The sequence below is a fragment of the Coccinella septempunctata genome, chromosome 1 (genome assembly GCF_907165205.1).
Source record: "Coccinella septempunctata chromosome 1, icCocSept1.1, whole genome shotgun sequence".
NCBI lineage: Eukaryota > Metazoa > Arthropoda > Insecta > Coleoptera > Coccinellidae > Coccinella > Coccinella septempunctata.
In genome coordinates this window covers 23001096-23015334 of record NC_058189.1, presented here as the reverse complement: position 1 = coordinate 23015334, position 14239 = coordinate 23001096, and the positions used below count along the sequence as shown (strand labels likewise).

Sequence of the window (14239 nt, the reverse complement as noted above, 5' to 3'; positions counted from 1 at the left end):
GAGGTGTAAAGTTAATCTGAGATGACATAAATACAAAATGAGAGTGAATACAAGTATATAAGCTTCTAATAGAGTGGTGTGAAATGTGAACTTGGTGCTAAAATTAGAGAAATTAAAATGTGAGTGGTTGTCGAGGTGATGTGATTTAAAGTGAATGGAATATCGATGCATTTCGAGAAGGTTGAAGCAGTTAGGTACATTGAGCACGTGGTTGATTGAGAGATTTGGAGAAAATTGAGAAAATATACATGCAAATATAATGGAGAGATGTAGAGCAGAATATTGCAAATGTAATAGTGAGAAAATGCATAGCGATGGAGTGAATGTTGAGAGGAAAATTATGTAGAATGATATTCTAACGTGACACATGCAAAAAATGATTACATTTTTTGTTGAGTGAAAAAAGTACTGTACCTTTTGAGATGTTAATTGATTGATTGTTATAATATAAAATAATATTATTAGATTTGAGCTGACTGAGAAAGTTGAGAGTGCACTAAAAAATCACGTTAAGAATTCACACCAAGTTCCAATTCACTTGAGCGAACGAAGAATCGAGAAGGGAATTGAATCGAATTGAGCAGATTCAACAGGTTCCACCGGTTTTTTTGAACAGCTGATTGACAGCGATTTTAAGGTTACGTTCACAGAAGCATGTAACGATAAACGTAGTCACTGAGTTGATAGAGATGTGCATCGAGTGTAGAGATGGGTTAAAAATTACTCCAATTTTTAACAACACAATATGACTATATTAGGAATAAAAACCTCACTAAGCCAGATGACAGCCACCCATGAAGTCGAAACAATAAAAAAATTTATTGTTTATTGTTTATTATTGTTTATTGTTAATTTATTGTTTCGACTTCTTGGGCGGCTGCCATCTGGCTTAGTGAGGTTTTTATTCCTTATATAGTTATATTGTGTTTTTATTTTTTACAAAAAAAACTTTATATGCTGATGATTTACTGAACCTGTTTTGTCGTTTGTTCTGTTCCTCTAATGAGGTATCACTTATTGTTATATTTTTGTGTATTTTTGTAGCCCTGATGAAGAATCAATGAAGATTCGAAACGTTGGCAATTTTAACAAGGGTTTTTTGTTTCCCGTTGATGTTTCACCAGTCCTCAAGCTGAGATTACCCATTATTGACATAAGGACGAGATTTGATAACCAGTATCAGTGTTATTAGCCTCAGCGAGCACTATGGTAACAACAGGTCCACATCCTGTACGACACAGGTTCTATCAGATAACACCTTTTTTTCTTACCAGTTTTGCCCGATGATGTTGTGAGCGTCATCAGAAACTTAAAGAACAAAGTTAGTTGCGCGAGAGATATAATTTCAATGAGAGCCTTAAAGGCGATAGCTCCTCAAATCTCAGAGCATCTTGCCCAGCTCATCAATGTTTCAATAACATCCGGAAGGTTTCCTTCTGTTCTTAAGACGGCTAAGGTTATCCCCATTAATAAAAAGAAAAATGCAATTGACGATGTAGCTTATTATCGTCCGATATCTATATTGAGCTCTTTGGCGAAGGTGATGGAGAGGAGAGTGTATGAAAGGATGATGAATTACCTCTGTTGCTTTTATTGTTTGAAACAACACTTGAGGCAACTGAACGACCAGACTCTCAAGGGAAGTCTTAACTCAACAGTTGCCGGTAAGGTAAGTAAATTGATCGAACGATAAGTGAATGATGATGTTTATTCAGTATAATCTAATCTTATATATCAAATTGAATAATGACGTTAGAAATAACATTGCCATATTTGGTATTGCTGCACTGACGAAGTCCCCGGTTGCATCAATTGTTTCTAGCCAGTCAGCAGATTTCGGTAGATCGACGGCTTGCTCGGCGTGACCCAGTTTTGATGAATAATTCAGATGGAATTTTCCATATTATTGAACTTGATTATTTTTTAGAATAATGTTCGAATTTCGAACATTACTCCCAAGGCCGAAATGCTGCAGGCTATGATGTTGGAGCTCCAGTGTTGGAAATCTGTTACTTCTATTGTCCTATTTCCTAATTTCCTATTTCTAATTCGTGTGACACTCGATCGAGTGCTTTATTGGGCATGGTCATGAATAGGTGCTGACGTCCGGAGTTGGTCTCTCGTCTGGAATTCTGTTTTCGCCTCGGCGTAGAGCTGGTCAAGGTCGAAACATTGCTGGCAAGGTTTTGAACTCGGTGTGATTTCGGTCGATGGAATTTCGTCTTCTGCTTCATTTATTTCCGTGGTGGATCTGTTAGTTCTTCGGTTCCGAAGTAGTGGACGTATATATCGCATACAGAGGTACGTTACAGCTAGTGTGACTATCGCAGAGATTCCTATCACGGTGGTTGTAGCAAGAGGGTGTGAAAAATTTTACGGCTTCCTTGACTTCCTGTTCATTTATTTCGAAGTATTTTTGACTGTTGTACTCTACTGCTAATAAGTCATTGGATACTTTTGGTGCTATGAATATGTTTTCTCTCTTCTTAACCAGGACGGGAAATACTTTGATTATGTCGTAACTTTGTCTTTGGATAATGAAGAAGAAGGTGACTATTCTTAGTTCATTCGCATCATAGGAGACTTCCATTCTGCTCACAGGTTTGAGTAATATGTGCATGTCTGATGGAATTGTTGTTTCAGCCTTCTGGATCAGCTTTGCTAGTTCGCTTGGAGAAAGTAGATCCGTGATGTGGCCTTGACCATGACAAATGTTTATGATTCTTGTGTATTTGTTATTGACTTCTTTCAAATAATTGACAGCTAGTTGGTAGTTTTGAATGATTTGAAGATTTATGCTGTTTTCATCAACATTTCTGTACCATAGATGCATTTCGTTGATGATGGCTATGCCCTTGTTGAATTCTACACGAAAATGTTCTAATTTTTGGCTTATTTCTCCTTCGATCTGCCTCACGTCATTCGTCGTGGAAATCAGTAGTTTTCTCTGATGATTGGTGACTTCTATGAGGTGTTGTTGGTTTTCCTGAAGGTCATCTATATCGTGATAGACTTCATCGTTGACGCCGAAAATGGATGTCATTAATTCTCCTAATATTCCTCTCCTGGATCTGGTCGATAGATGTTGGATGCTGTCGATGAGTAGGTTGTTTTCATACTTCATTTCTGCGATGTAGTGTTGAAACTCGTGACAGTGATTTGTCTGCGATAGTTGGGAAGCTGTAGTACATAACCCTCGAAAGTTTTCAACTGTTCTGTTAAGATTGCTTCGGTGAAAGTGTAGTTGATCAAGAGAAAACGGTGTTAATAATTTCAACTCTCCTCCACTTATGTATGCTTTTCCTAAATGCTCCACGTAGAATCCAGGCGGCAGTTTGTGAATTGTGTGGTGCGCTATTGCGTTTTAAGTATTGGCTACACATAGTAACGTGATCATCATTAATGTTTGTATCAGTCGATTTTTCGAGGAAGGTCCGACTTTGTTAGTCTTATCGTTTCTTCTTTCTTCTTGCTCGACCGGGAGTATGCGGATTTTGGTTATAGAATAGAATAGAATATAATAGAATACATTTATTGATCCTTCCAGACATTAATAAAAATGTATAAGACACGTCAAGACAATTTCTGAAAAAAATTAACATAGTAAAGAACAAAAACAAAAGAAAAAAGAAAGTTTTGATCTTAACATAACTTATCTTCTAAAAATTCTTCAACACTATAATAGCACTTGTTGATCAAAAGTAATTTGATCTGACTTTTAAATTGCTTGTCAGTCATACTCTTAAATTTTTTATTTAAGTGATTATAGAGCTTGGTGCCAATGAACATTGGTGATGAAGTGAACTTTGTGGTTCTGTGCATTGGAATGCATAGTAAATCATCATTTCTAGTATTATATGCATGAAAATCAGTACACCTGTTCAAAAGGTGGATACTTTTTGGTCGGATATAAATCAAAGTATTCAAAATGAAAATAGATGGCAAAGTCAAAATCTTGTACTGTTTGAAAATCGGCTTACAGGAATCTTGAGGTTTCAATTTGAAAATCATTCGTAGGATTTTTTTCTGGGTGATAAACACACGACCACTGACCGTTGACAACCCCCACAAAACCACATTATAGCAAAGATGAATATAAACCATACCATAGTAAATTCGAAGCAAGGCATCTGTCTGAAAAGTGTTCTTGAGTCGGGATATTGCATAATAGGACTTGTTAAGTTTTTTACAAAGATGGTCTATGTGATGTTTCCATCTCAGATTACTATCAAGAAATAGTCCCAGAAATTTAACACAGTCTGTAGACTGTAATTACTCTCCTTCATAGTTTAAGGTGAGTGGTACTTCATTATGGCGAATTTGGAATCTGATAATTTCAGTCTTAGCCATGTTGGGAATGAGTGTATTTTTACGACTTCTATTCGTGAATGCTTGAACAATGTACTCGCAGATTTCACGAAGCTCGTCAGCACTGCAAGCCTTAACTGCAACGGAAATATCATCCGCAAATAAGATCAATATATAAGCAACAATATATTCTGGTAAATCATTTATGAATAGAAAAAAAGAAGTGGTGTTAGGACAGAGCCCTGAGGGACGCCAAGATCAGTGACATATTCCTGTGACTCGCAATCATCTATTCGTACAAAAATCCTACGTTTCGACAGGACCTTATCCAATCAAGGAACACACCCCTAAAACCCATTTGGTACATTTTATCAATTATGAATTGATGCTGGAGACAATCGAAAGCACGGGAAATATCGAAGAATATCCCAGCAACGTGGGTTCCATTGTCCAAGCACTTGTAAATAGATTCCACAAATTCGCAGCAGGCAGTCTGAGTGGACTTCCCGATTCTAAAACCATGCTGCTTGCTTGTCAGTATAGAAAACTTTACCGAGTAGTCATACATTCTATTGAATATAATCCTCTCGAATATCTTGGATAACGGACTTAGAATGGAGATGGGCCGGTAGTTTGCAATATCTGTATTATCATCCTTTTTATGAATGGGTATAACCCTTGCTAATTTTAAGACAGAAGGAAAGTGTCCTAAGAAAACCGATTCGTTAATTAGATAAGCCATATGCTCAGCTATGTAAGGAGCAAAAGATTTAAGTATTTTCGTTGAAATAATGTCAGGACCGGTGCCACAACTTTTTTGTGAGGTGGTAATAGCTGATGTGATTTCATCCGGTAGCACGGGAAAAAGAAAAGAATTATGATGCATCAATCGGTGTGTAGTACACTGAGTGGACAAGGAATTCCCATAGTGATCTTGCAATGTTAATTTGTTAATCTCCGCAAAATATCTACCGAAAGTCTCCGCGACCCTAAGTGGGCAAGAAACTAGAGCATCATCAATATTAAGTTGAATGTGTTTCAGGTTACAGACATTCATCCCTATTTCATTTCTAACCAATTTCCAAACTGTTTGATTGATATTGTTCGGTCTGTTTCACATCTTTGCATCGTATCGTAGCCACTCTCACAAATCCGTCGTTTCCTGGGTGACACTGCGTCACTCTTCCCAAGGGCCAATAGTTGGGATAAATGTTGTCCTGTTTGACAAGTACGATATCTCCTATTTTCATGTTTTTTTTTTTATCCGTCCATTTGCTCATTTGTTGCAATCTGGAGAGATATTCCGATGTCAATTTCTTCCAGAAGTCTTGTTTCATTTTTTGTATAAGCCTCCATCTATCTTGTAGGGTGATATTCTTTTCATTGATCTCTGGTTCAGGGATTGAATGTAGTGATTTTCCTATGAGAAAATGTCCAGGCGTCAGCACATCTAATTCTTGTGGATTTTCGGTGATTGGGATAAGAGGGCGAGAGTTGGGGCATGCTTCTTTTTGACATAGGAGTGTACTCATTTCTTCAAATGTCAGTTTGTGGTCTCCAACAATTCTTCGTAGGTGAAACTTCATAGATTTTACGCCAGCTTCCCATAGTCCGCCGAAATGAGGGCTGCCAGGTGGTATGCGGTGCCATTTTATCGATTTTTCTGCTAATGCCTTCTCTATTGAACTTTCATTAATGGCTTCTTGATATTCTTTGTCAAGTATACGTTTAGCTCCGATGAAATTGGTTCCATTGTCACTGAATATTGCAGAGCATGACCCACATCGCGAGGTGAATCTTCTGAAGGCAGCCATGAATGCTTCTGTAGAAAAGTCACTTACTGCTTCCAGATGTATTGCCTTTGTTGCGAGACAGACGAAAATGGAGATGTATCCCTTGAAGGATTTGGATCCTCTACCTCTGGATAATCTCATTTGTATCGGGCCAGCATAGTCTATCCCAACATTAGTGAATGGGTGGGAGGGATTAACTCTTTCTCTCGGTAGATTTCCCATTTTCTGGACACATGGAGTGGAACGATATCGAGTGCATATAACACAACTTCTTATTATGTGTTTGATTTTATTTTTTCCATGTGGTATCCAGTATTCTTGTCTAACTTGACTTAATGTCAGTTGTGTTCCTCCATGCAGGGTTTCGTAGTGTGCGTTTCGGATAATTATGTCAGTCAGTTGGCATTTTGTTGGTAGAATTATTGGGTGTCTTTGGTTGAAGCTCAGTGATGAGTTTTGTAGTCTACCTCCAGCACGAAGCACTTCCTCTTCGTCTATGTAGGGGTCCAAGTTTTTAAGGTGATCAGTCCTTTTGATAGTTAGATTGTTGTTTAATCTGGTTAATTCCTCTTGAAAATGTTCATTCTGGACCAATTTTATGAGTGTTGTTTTCGCCCATTGAAGTTCGGTAGGTGTGATGAATGGGGGTACTCGCTTTTTTGGTAACTCGGTCGCATTCCTGGATCTGCAATTGTCTATGAACCTTTTGCAATAGGCCATCACTCGTTTTGTCTTCTTCCAGGATAACAATTTTGTTAACAATTCTAGAGGTCCATTGGTCTTGGTGGTAAACACCGTTAGTTCTTGAAATTCTTCGTTATTCATTACGATTTCTTTTGGAATCCCTTTTGTTCTCTTGATTTCACTACTTGATGTTTTGAGCCATGCAGGTCCATTCCACCATAATGTGTTTTTCTGGAGTTTACTTGGTAGCGCGCCTCTGGATAGTAAATCAGCTGGATTTTCCTCCGATTTCACTTAGTTCCATTGAACTTGACGTAGTAAGCGATGAACTTCGTTGACTCGGTTGACTATGAAGACGTTTTGCTTACTCGGAGTTTTCTGTAACCAGACTTACACAACTTTTGAGTCTGACCGTGTGTAAATATTTATGTCGGCGATCTTCAGGGCTGTAATTGTTCGTTTCATCAGTTTCGCCAATAATGTTGCGGCACAAAGTTCCAATTGCGGGATAGTGAATTTGTTTTTTACAGGTGCAACTTTTGTTTTGGCTACTAGCAATGTTGTCTGGGTTTTGTCCTTCACGACTGCTTTGGTGTATATTGCTGCTTCATAGGCTCTTTGCGATGCATCACAGAATCCGTGTAGTTCAATGGGCTGCTCTGGATTATACTGGAACCATCGTGGTAGTTGCAGGTTTTCTATTATTGGCAGTTCTTCTTTGAATTTGTCCCACGCTGTTTGGATTTCTGTAGGAATAGCTTCATCCCATTTTTTGCCAGTTTTCTATATGTCTTGGATAATTATTTTCGCCTTGATTACAATTGGAGCCATGAGACCTAATGGATCGAATATTGAAGCAATTTCATTTTGTGGTGACCATTTAATTCCCAGAATTTTGGTTATGTCCTCTCTGCTGTTGAAATCTTGAAAGGACGTATCATCATTTAATGTGAGATTGCTTTTCCATTTTAGAATGTTGAATCCTCCCTTGAGAAGTAGCGTTTCAACTTCTTGTCTGATTTTTTGTGCCTCTTCTTTATTGTAGGCGCCGGAGAGAAAATCATCGACGTAGAAAGCTTCAAGTATCATTTCCGCAGCTCTCGGGAATTTGTCGCATTCATCCATGGCTAATTGGTGCATGGTCCTTATAGCAAGGTAGGCAGCGGGAGCGGTTCCGTAGGTGATTGTCATGGGTTGATATTCCTGGATTGGGTCATTTTTGTTGAACCTCCATAAAAAAGAGTGGAATGTTTGATCATCTTCATGTAGTTTGACCTGCCTGTACATTTTTTCCACATCTGCAGTCAACGCGATTTCGTATTTTCGCCATCTCAATAATATATCAATCAAGTCTTGTTGAAGCTGGGGACCAGAGTGTAATATATCATTTAAACTGATTCCGGTACTGGTTTTCTGGCTCGCGTCGAATACGACACGCAGTTTTGTTGTTTCTCTGTCCTCTTTTATTACTGCTTGATGCGGAATGTAGTATCTTGTGCTGGTCGTCTGATTTGCTGGAGTCAAGTGTTTTAGTTCGATATATTCCCACATGAATTCTTTGTACATTGCTTCCAATTTCTCGTCCTTCTCGAACTTCTTCTCTATCTGCAAAAGTCGAGCGATGGCGGTTTTTCTTGATTGTCCTAGCAATTGTTCCTTCTCCTTGAATGGCAGTCGTACAGTATATGTGCCATCCTGATACCTTGTGTAAGTTTTCTTGAAGAATTCTTGGCAGGGGCTTTCCTGGCTGTTGTTGTTTGTGAAGGTATCCGCTTCTTCTATTTCCCAGAATTTTGTTATCTGTATTTGCGGTGCAGTGGTGGCGATCATACTGGTTATTTGGAGTTGCGGACCAGCTGATGTGCTACCGGAGAGAATCCATCCTAACTCAGTGTTTTGTGCAAGCAGACCATTTTTAGATTTTTTAACACCATCCTGTACGTTTTCCGTGTATAAGTCGATTCCTAGGAGAATGTCGATTTTTCCGGGTTTGTAGTAAGTGAGGTCGGCAAGGATTACGTTGTTCCAATTTTCGTCAGCAGTTATCGGTTGTTGAGGCATGGAGCTGGTCAATTTTGGTAGGATGTATAGCTCGGCTTGTATTTTGAAGTCGCTTGAAAATCTTGGTTTCATCACGGTGTGGATTTTCCATTTTGAAGTCCCTGCGTCGCAAGATCCTAACCCTGTTATGTTCGCATGATGCCTTCGCTTGAGCATTCCTAAGGTATTTGCGGCTCCTTCAGTTATAAATGATACCTGGGAGTCTGGATCAATAAGAACTCGCATAAGTTCATGGTACCTTTGTTGTTTTTAACATTAACGAATGCTGTGGCCAGGATGGGGATGGTTGTTCCATCATTGTTATTTGAAGCTTTTCCTAGATGGGACCCGAATCCATTTTCATGCTCTCTTGTGCGTTGACTTTTGGAGGTATCTTGGTTCTGTCCTTGCTGATTTAAATTTGTTCTGAAGTTCCGATAATTTTCCCAATGCAATGATGAGTGATGAAAGTTGTTACATTTGAAGCAGAGATTCTTGCTCGGGCATTTCGTATTGCTCAGATGCTTCAAACAATTCTTGCAGAGGTGTTGTTTTCGTACAAAATCGTTTCGTTCTTTTACTGACATATCCTTGAATTTTTGGCAACGGAAAATTTCATGGTTGCTGTCACATAAACTGCATGATTGTAAGTCGGTGTGGTAGTTTCGAAATTAATGTCTTTGTCCTGTTGATGGATGATCTGATTTTTTGATTGTGCCTCGAAGTGCTTCGAGGGATTGGAATCGATTTTCTAGAAACTCCAAAAGATCTGCCAGTTCTTGAATATCCTTGTTTGTTGTGGTAGATTGTTCATAGAGCTTTCTTGAATCGCTGTCTAATTTCATTAGCAGCATATGCGCTATTATGTTGGTACCCAATTATTCGGCTGTGATTCCCATATTTTCAATGGCTCTCAGATTTTCTTGAACAGTGTCGTGAAGTTTTTTAATGGATGCTGCCGACTCTTGTTGCAAAATTGGTAGATTCAAGATGTTGTCGGCGTACTTGCCGAAGAGAAGTCTGTTGTTGTTGTACCTCCTCTTTATCAATTCCCAGGCGATGGGGTAGTTTCTTGATGATACTTCTGAATGTTGAATGAGCTTCGCTGCTTCACACCTGGTTTGGCTCTTCAGGTACTGCAGGAACCGACTTATACACGGAAATCGTACAGGATGGTGTTGAAAAATCTAAAAATGGTCTGCTTGCACAAAACACTGAGTTAGGATGGATTCTCTCCGGTAGCACATCAGCTGGTCCGCAACTCCAAATAACCAGTATGATCGCCACCACTGCACCGGAAATACAGATTACAAAATTTTTGGAAATAGTAGAAACGGATACCCTCACAAACAACAACAGCCAGGAAAGCCACTGCCAAGAATTCTTCAAGAAAACTTACACAAGGAATCAGGATGGCACATATACTGTACGACTGCCATTCAAGAAGAGAGAAAACATATTCATAGCACCAGTATCCAATGACTTATTAGCAGTAGAGTACAACAGTCAAAAATACTTCGAAATAAATGAACAGGAAGTCAAGGAAGCCGTAAAACTACGAGAGGGCCTATACATTTATAATCCTGGAATGGTCAAAAACATGGAACAGCATCCGAATTGCATCATCCAAAGCATCTACCAGAAAAATGAGAAATTCGACTGTGAACCCTCCAGCATTCGAGTCCAAGACGTAGTATGGAAAGAACTACTCAAACCAAATACGTGGATGTTCATTTCCAACCAACCCTACACTATATCGAAACTATGCGGAGGAAAACGAGAAGAAATTACCATCAATGGAACTGGCACAATTCACATAGGAGCAGACTGTCTCCTCAGAACGCAAAATATAATCCTTCGAGCGAGGTTCACGAATGAGATGAAATCAACAACGACGTTCAGCAAGCCGATCCCATTGAACTTATGGCAAGGGAACTCGAATGCTTCCAATGAAAATCTCATCGATCCCGAAACAGCAATGGACAACATCTCTGCGAATTCAACAAAGGTAATTATGGAAGAAGGGGAACCAAATTCACATATCTGGAGACATTTTTCACACCCTCTTGCTACAACCACCGTGATAGGAATCTCTGCGATAGTCACACTAGCTGTAACGTACCTCTGTATGCGATATATACGTCCACTCCTTCGGAACCGAAGAATTAACAGATCCACCACGGAAATAAATGAAGCAGAAGCCGAAATTCCATTGACCGAAATCACACCGAGTTCAAAACCACGCCAGCAATGTTTCGACCTTGACCAGCTCTACGCCGAGGCGAAAACAGAATTTCAGACGAGAGACCAACTCCGGACATCCTATTCATGACCATGCCCAATAAAGCACTCGATCGAGTGTCACACGAATTAGAAATAGGAAATTAGGAAATAGGACAATAGAAGTAACAGATTGCCAACACTGGAGCTCCAACATCATAGCCTGCAGCATTTCGGCCTTGGGAGTAATGTTCGAAATTCGAACATTATTCTAAAAATAATCAAGTTCAATAATATGGAAAATTCCATCTGAATTATTCATCAAAACTGGGTCACGCCGAGCGAGCCGTCGATCTACCGAAATCTGCTGACTGGCTAGAAACAATTGATGCAACCGGGGACTCCGTCAGTGCAGTAATGCCAAATATGGCAACGTTATTTCTATCGTCATTATTCAATTTAGTATATAAGATTAGATTATACTGAATAAACATCATCATTCACTTATCGTTTGATCAATTTACCTTACCTTACCGGCAACTGTGGAGTTAAGACTTCCCTTGAGAGTCTGGTCGTTCAGTTGCCTCAAGTGTTGTTTCAAACAATAGAAACAACATTTTTTGGTCCTTCGAGCCAAAGAATAATGTTCGAATTTCGAACAACCTCAATAAGTTCTCAACAATAACAAGTTGCCAGCATGGATTTCGAGTTGGTAAGTCAAGTGAGACCGCGGCATGTCAACTTGTAGACTATGTACATGGCTGCCTGGATAGTGAACTTTTTGTGGCAGGGTTGTTTTTCGACGAATCCCGGGCGTTCGATTGTCTGAATTTTGAATTCATCTTGGAAAAACTATACCATCTAGGATTCAGGGGAATTTTTCTCGAATGGGTTAAAAGTTATCTTGCGGATGTGTTGGGGCCACTTTTGTTCATTTTATTCGAAAATGATTCACCGGACTCTATTAAAATTTATTTCATCATCCTGTTTGATTTTAGAATCTTATTGTTTGCGGACGACACGTCCTTCTTGATAACAGCATCAAGCTAACGGGAACTAAAGAGTAGATGTTGGTAGAGTATTTTTCGGATTGGTGCCGGAAAAATTCTCTGATACTAAACGTTGATAAGACAAATCTAGTTCACTTTCAGATACGCGAATCTGTTGAAAAATTGGTTCTTGATCTTCCTCTGGAAAGATTAGAATCTTCTGAGTGTGTGAAGTTTTTAGGCCTGAATGTTGACAAAAATTTATATTGGCAGAGTCATACCGAGTCTGTCTGCAAAAAGCTCAGCAGTGCCTTTTTTGCACTGAAAAGTTTAAAAAATATATTTCCGCCAGGTGTGTTGATTAGTATTCATTAGTATATCAATGGCATTCTCAAATATGAATTACAACGTCATTCTATGGGGAGGGGCAGCAGGCGATAGGGAGGTTTTTATTGTTCAGAAGAGAATAATTCGACTGATCTTCGGTCTCAAACCCCAGGAGTCCTGCAAGATAATGTTTTTGGAACATAGAATAATGAGCTTTCCATGTATTTATATCTTAAGATCTTTATTACATATTCACAACAATACTCAGTCTCTCATGAAATGCTCTCAATATCATGAATATAATACAAGGCATAAGAACACTATCTCAATCCCTGTGCATAGAACATCAAAATTTGAGAATTCACCTATGTAAGATGGAATTAAACTTTATAACAATCTGTCGAATAGGCTAAAAAATTTAGAATACTATAGATTTAAGAGGGAACTCAAGGAGCTTCTGCTAGGGAAATGTTTCTACAGCAAAAGTGGATTTTTGAGCTCTGTTATTGAATGAAATATATTTATTTATTTGAAAAGGATACAGAGTTGAGGCAAAGCCCATAAAACTCAAAATAAAAACATATACGTTTTACATAGAATCAAGAATACACTGTGTGTACATGAAAATGAAAAAGTGTGAACCAAAATAGAGAGGAAAAAAAATCCATTATCACGAGTGTCACCGACGTACGCAGCGGCACAAATTGTCATAGTTGTTTTTGAACGCATTGACAGACTCCGAGTTCACCACTGCCGACGGCAAACTATTCCACGCACTAAAAACCCGGTTGGAGATGAAATTTTGCCTCTGCGACGATCTAAAATTTTCCTTAGACAGTTTATATGCATGAGCACGTAGACGACCATCGGAGTTCAAAGTGAAAAGGCTGCTTAGGTCAGCTGCAAAGAGATTGTGAAGAGCACGGTAAGTTGTGATTAGGTCGCCTCGAATCCTCCTGTCAGCAAACGACGGTAAATTCATGAGAGATAGCCTCTCTTCATAACTTGGTCGCAAAATCCCAGACGCAGACGCGTCGCTCGACGCTGGATACCCTCCAACAAAGCCAAATCCCTGTTCAGTACCGGACACCATACAGGGCCAGCAAACTCCAAGATGGGGCGGACATAGGTCTTGAACAGGACAGCATATGTTGAGGGCTCGCATCCGTTGAAGGCCTTCTGTATCATGAACAGTGATCTTTTAGCCTTATTCAAAATGGAAATTATATGATCGGACCAGCTGCGATTCTCGGTAACAATCACACCGAGATCAGAATGACTGCTACAGGTGTTGATGGGTACATCGTTCAGATAGTACTGGAGACGGGGATTGAGGGAACCTAGGTGTAAGACAGCACATTTCTCCTGGTTGAGGGGCAGTTGCCACTCTCGGCACCAATGGGTCAGCGCCTCCAGGTCCTCCTGAAGTTCCAGCTGCAATAGGGTTTCCGAACAATTTCGTGTCATCAGCAAATTGGGAGCACTTTGATTTGAGGATCTTAGGCAAATCAGATATAAAAAGAAGAAAAAGAAGAGGCCCTAATATGGATCCTTGCGGAACGCCGCTTAAAACTGGCCTCGGAGAAGACAAAGATTTGCCAACCCGAACTTGGAAAACTCTGTCAGTGAGAAATGCCTCGATCCAACGGAGTAGACGGCCACGAATTCCCAAATGTTTTATTTTGTGAAGTAGGAGCTTATGAGGTACACGGTCAAATGCTCGTGAGAAATCAAGATATATAACGTCAACTGGATGGGACTTATCTAGGGACTTAGACCAGGAATTGATGCAGTCGAGAAGGTTGGTAATGACTGAACGACCTGGCAGGAAACCATGTTGACTGTCCGGTATAAGGCAGTTTTCAACGGCGAATTGGA

General features: G+C 39.5%; 3 protein-coding genes across 3 annotated transcripts; all 3 read right to left on the bottom strand.

Annotated features, from left to right (window-relative positions):
* Nucleotides 1–5378: 5378 nt before the first annotated feature.
* Nucleotides 5379–6926, bottom strand: LOC123314530. Its single transcript, XM_044899907.1, has one exon. It carries the CDS (start codon nucleotides 6924–6926, stop codon nucleotides 5379–5381), a length of 1548 nt encoding a protein of 515 aa, XP_044755842.1.
* Nucleotides 6927–7175: 249 nt separating this feature from the next.
* LOC123314458 lies at nucleotides 7176–9071 on the bottom strand. Its single transcript, XM_044899793.1, has 2 exons — nucleotides 7605–9071; nucleotides 7176–7454 (listed from the first exon to the last, which is right to left on the bottom strand). The coding sequence occupies exons 1-2, from the start codon at nucleotides 9069–9071 to the stop codon at nucleotides 7176–7178; spliced, it is 1746 nt and encodes a 581-aa protein (XP_044755728.1).
* Nucleotides 9072–13339: 4268 nt separating this feature from the next.
* Nucleotides 13340–13828, bottom strand: LOC123314384. The gene has a single exon (XM_044899691.1). It carries the CDS (start codon nucleotides 13826–13828, stop codon nucleotides 13340–13342), a length of 489 nt encoding a protein of 162 aa, XP_044755626.1.
* Nucleotides 13829–14239: the final 411 nt, after the last annotated feature.